This window comes from Marmota marmota, unplaced genomic scaffold (assembly GCF_001458135.2).
Source record: "Marmota marmota marmota unplaced genomic scaffold, marMar, whole genome shotgun sequence".
NCBI lineage: Eukaryota > Metazoa > Chordata > Mammalia > Rodentia > Sciuridae > Marmota > Marmota marmota.
Genome location: NW_026005558.1, coordinates 1 through 1,994, shown reverse-complemented (window position 1 = coordinate 1,994; position 1,994 = coordinate 1). Strand labels below are relative to the sequence as shown.

General features: G+C 63.5%; 1 protein-coding gene across 1 annotated transcript; it reads left to right on the top strand.

The window, feature by feature from the left end:
• Positions 1–935: 935 nt before the first annotated feature.
• Positions 936–1,988, top strand: LOC107135309 (the record flags this gene model as incomplete). The annotated part of the gene is made up of 2 exons (XM_048797564.1): positions 936–1,597; positions 1,687–1,988. Coding segments are annotated over 2 exons (964 nt in total), but the record flags the coding sequence as incomplete, so codon positions are not given.
• Positions 1,989–1,994: the final 6 nt, after the last annotated feature.

Below are 1,994 nucleotides of genomic sequence, written 5' to 3'. Positions count from 1 at the left end.
GGCTCTCGGGTCTCTCTGTGTTAGAATCTGTAAACAAGTCAAAATAACACCTGGCATTTTGCCAGGGGAATGTTAGAGTCTGTAAACAAGTCTGGATGGCGCCTGGCAAAATGCCAGAGGGAGTGGTTTGAGAAGTAACACCAGCGAGCCATTAAGTGTGGAGATTCCTGATTGGTTGACTGCTGTATCTAGTTTATGCTAATTAGATAAGCTGTGTGGAATGTATAAATACCGCTCCTGTCCTGCAATAAAGGGCTCCCTCTCCTGCTGTATCAACGTACACAAGTTGCTCGTCACCCCCCGGTTATTTTGCTGCAGCCGGACTGCGGCATCTCTGGTGAGGACCCTCGTCCCCATCATGGGCTGCACCTGGGAGTCAGCCCTCCCAGAGCCCCCTCCACACCAGCACCGGGGTGAGGGTCAACCCGGGAACCCGGGGGCACCCCTGCCGACCTCAGCTCCCTTTTCCAGGATGAGGGTGTCCCCCACCTTCTGGGTTCCTGTTCCGCGTTCTGTACAGAAGCCATTTTTGGAGGTGTTTTGCCCTTTGTCCTGGTGAGGTGGCTGCACTCTCGCAGGCTGGGGTCCTTGACAGGCGGGGACCTCGGGTCTCGGTGCTCGGAACCGGGAGGAACCTGGTGTGGCCCCTTCCTCGGTGCCTGGTGGGGCTGTCCGGCGTCCTGGGGCCTTTCTACTGCTGGGGGCGGTTTCTGTGCCCAGGCGGCTTTGGGCAAGAGGGCCATCATGCCAGCCCAGCTTCCCCGAAGGCCAGCCTGCTGGACACGCGACCACCCTGCGTGGGCTCCGTGGCCGCATGGCTGGCGCCGCGGGCCCCTTAGACCTGGTGTGTTTTCTCGTTTGTGATCTCTACCGTTTCAGTTGCAGTGGACACAAGACCTTTGTTCTCTGTTTCCTTATCTTTACGGGGTGCTGAGAGGGGGACCCAGGGCCCGCCACGCTGGCCAAGCGCCCTGCCGGAGCCCAGCCGGCCCACTGCGGTTCTGCTTGTCCTGGGAGAACGCAGGGCTCCCTGGTCTCAGGCCCCCGGTGCTGGGTTGGCCGTGTGGAGACCTCCGTGGACGTGCTGTGGCCCTGCGGCCCTCCTGCGGCTGCGAGGCGGGACCTGAGCCTGAGGTGGCCTCCCACTGTGCTGTGCCCTGCTGTGGCTGGCCCTGTTGCAGCCCCGGGTTTGAAGTGTGTGGTTGCTGGTCTTGTTGGGTTGGGGCAGTCAGCCGAAGGTGGGGCTCTTCTGCGTGTGCTGCTGGGCCTCTGGGCACCCAGTGCTGTGTGCTGTGGGGTACTGTGCACCGAGCACCAGAGCCAGCGCCACCCCTCCCACCCCCAGGGCTGGCGGTCGCCCTGCGACAGGACAAGGGCAGCTCTCCCTGCTCCCTGGGGGCCGAGGGCTGCGTGGTCTGCAGCAGCGCCCTCCCTCTCTGCTCAAGTGTGTGCCGTGTGTCCAGGGCCCGCTGACCGCTCCCTCTGTCCCTCAGGCCTGCGGCTGCCCACTGTACTGGAAGGGGCCTCTCTTCTATGGAGCCGGCGGGGAGCGCACAGGCTCAGTGTCCGTCCACAAGTTCGTGGCCATGTGGAGAAAGTGAGTCCCGGCCAGGGGGGGCACAGAGGGGGCAGGGTCCCTGGGTCCTCGTCCCCAGTAGCCATCCCCTGGAGCTGGGTCATTCACAGGTGCGCATCCATGGCCTGGCCTCCTGTCCACCCCAGCCTCCTCGCTCATCTGTACTCTGTCCACCCACCCCCGCGTCTGGGGCAGGAGGGTGGCTCAGACCTCCTCGTGTCCCCAGGATCCTCCAAAACTGCCACGATGAAGCCGCCAAATTCGTCCACCTGCTCATGAACCCCGGCTGCAACTACCTGGTGCAGGAAGACTTCGTCCCCTTCCTGCAGGTGAGCGTCGCACCTGGAGGGACACCGTGTCCAGATGCACGCAGGCCTGGGCCCCACCGCTGTGCTGCCCCAGGACCCCCGCCGCAGTG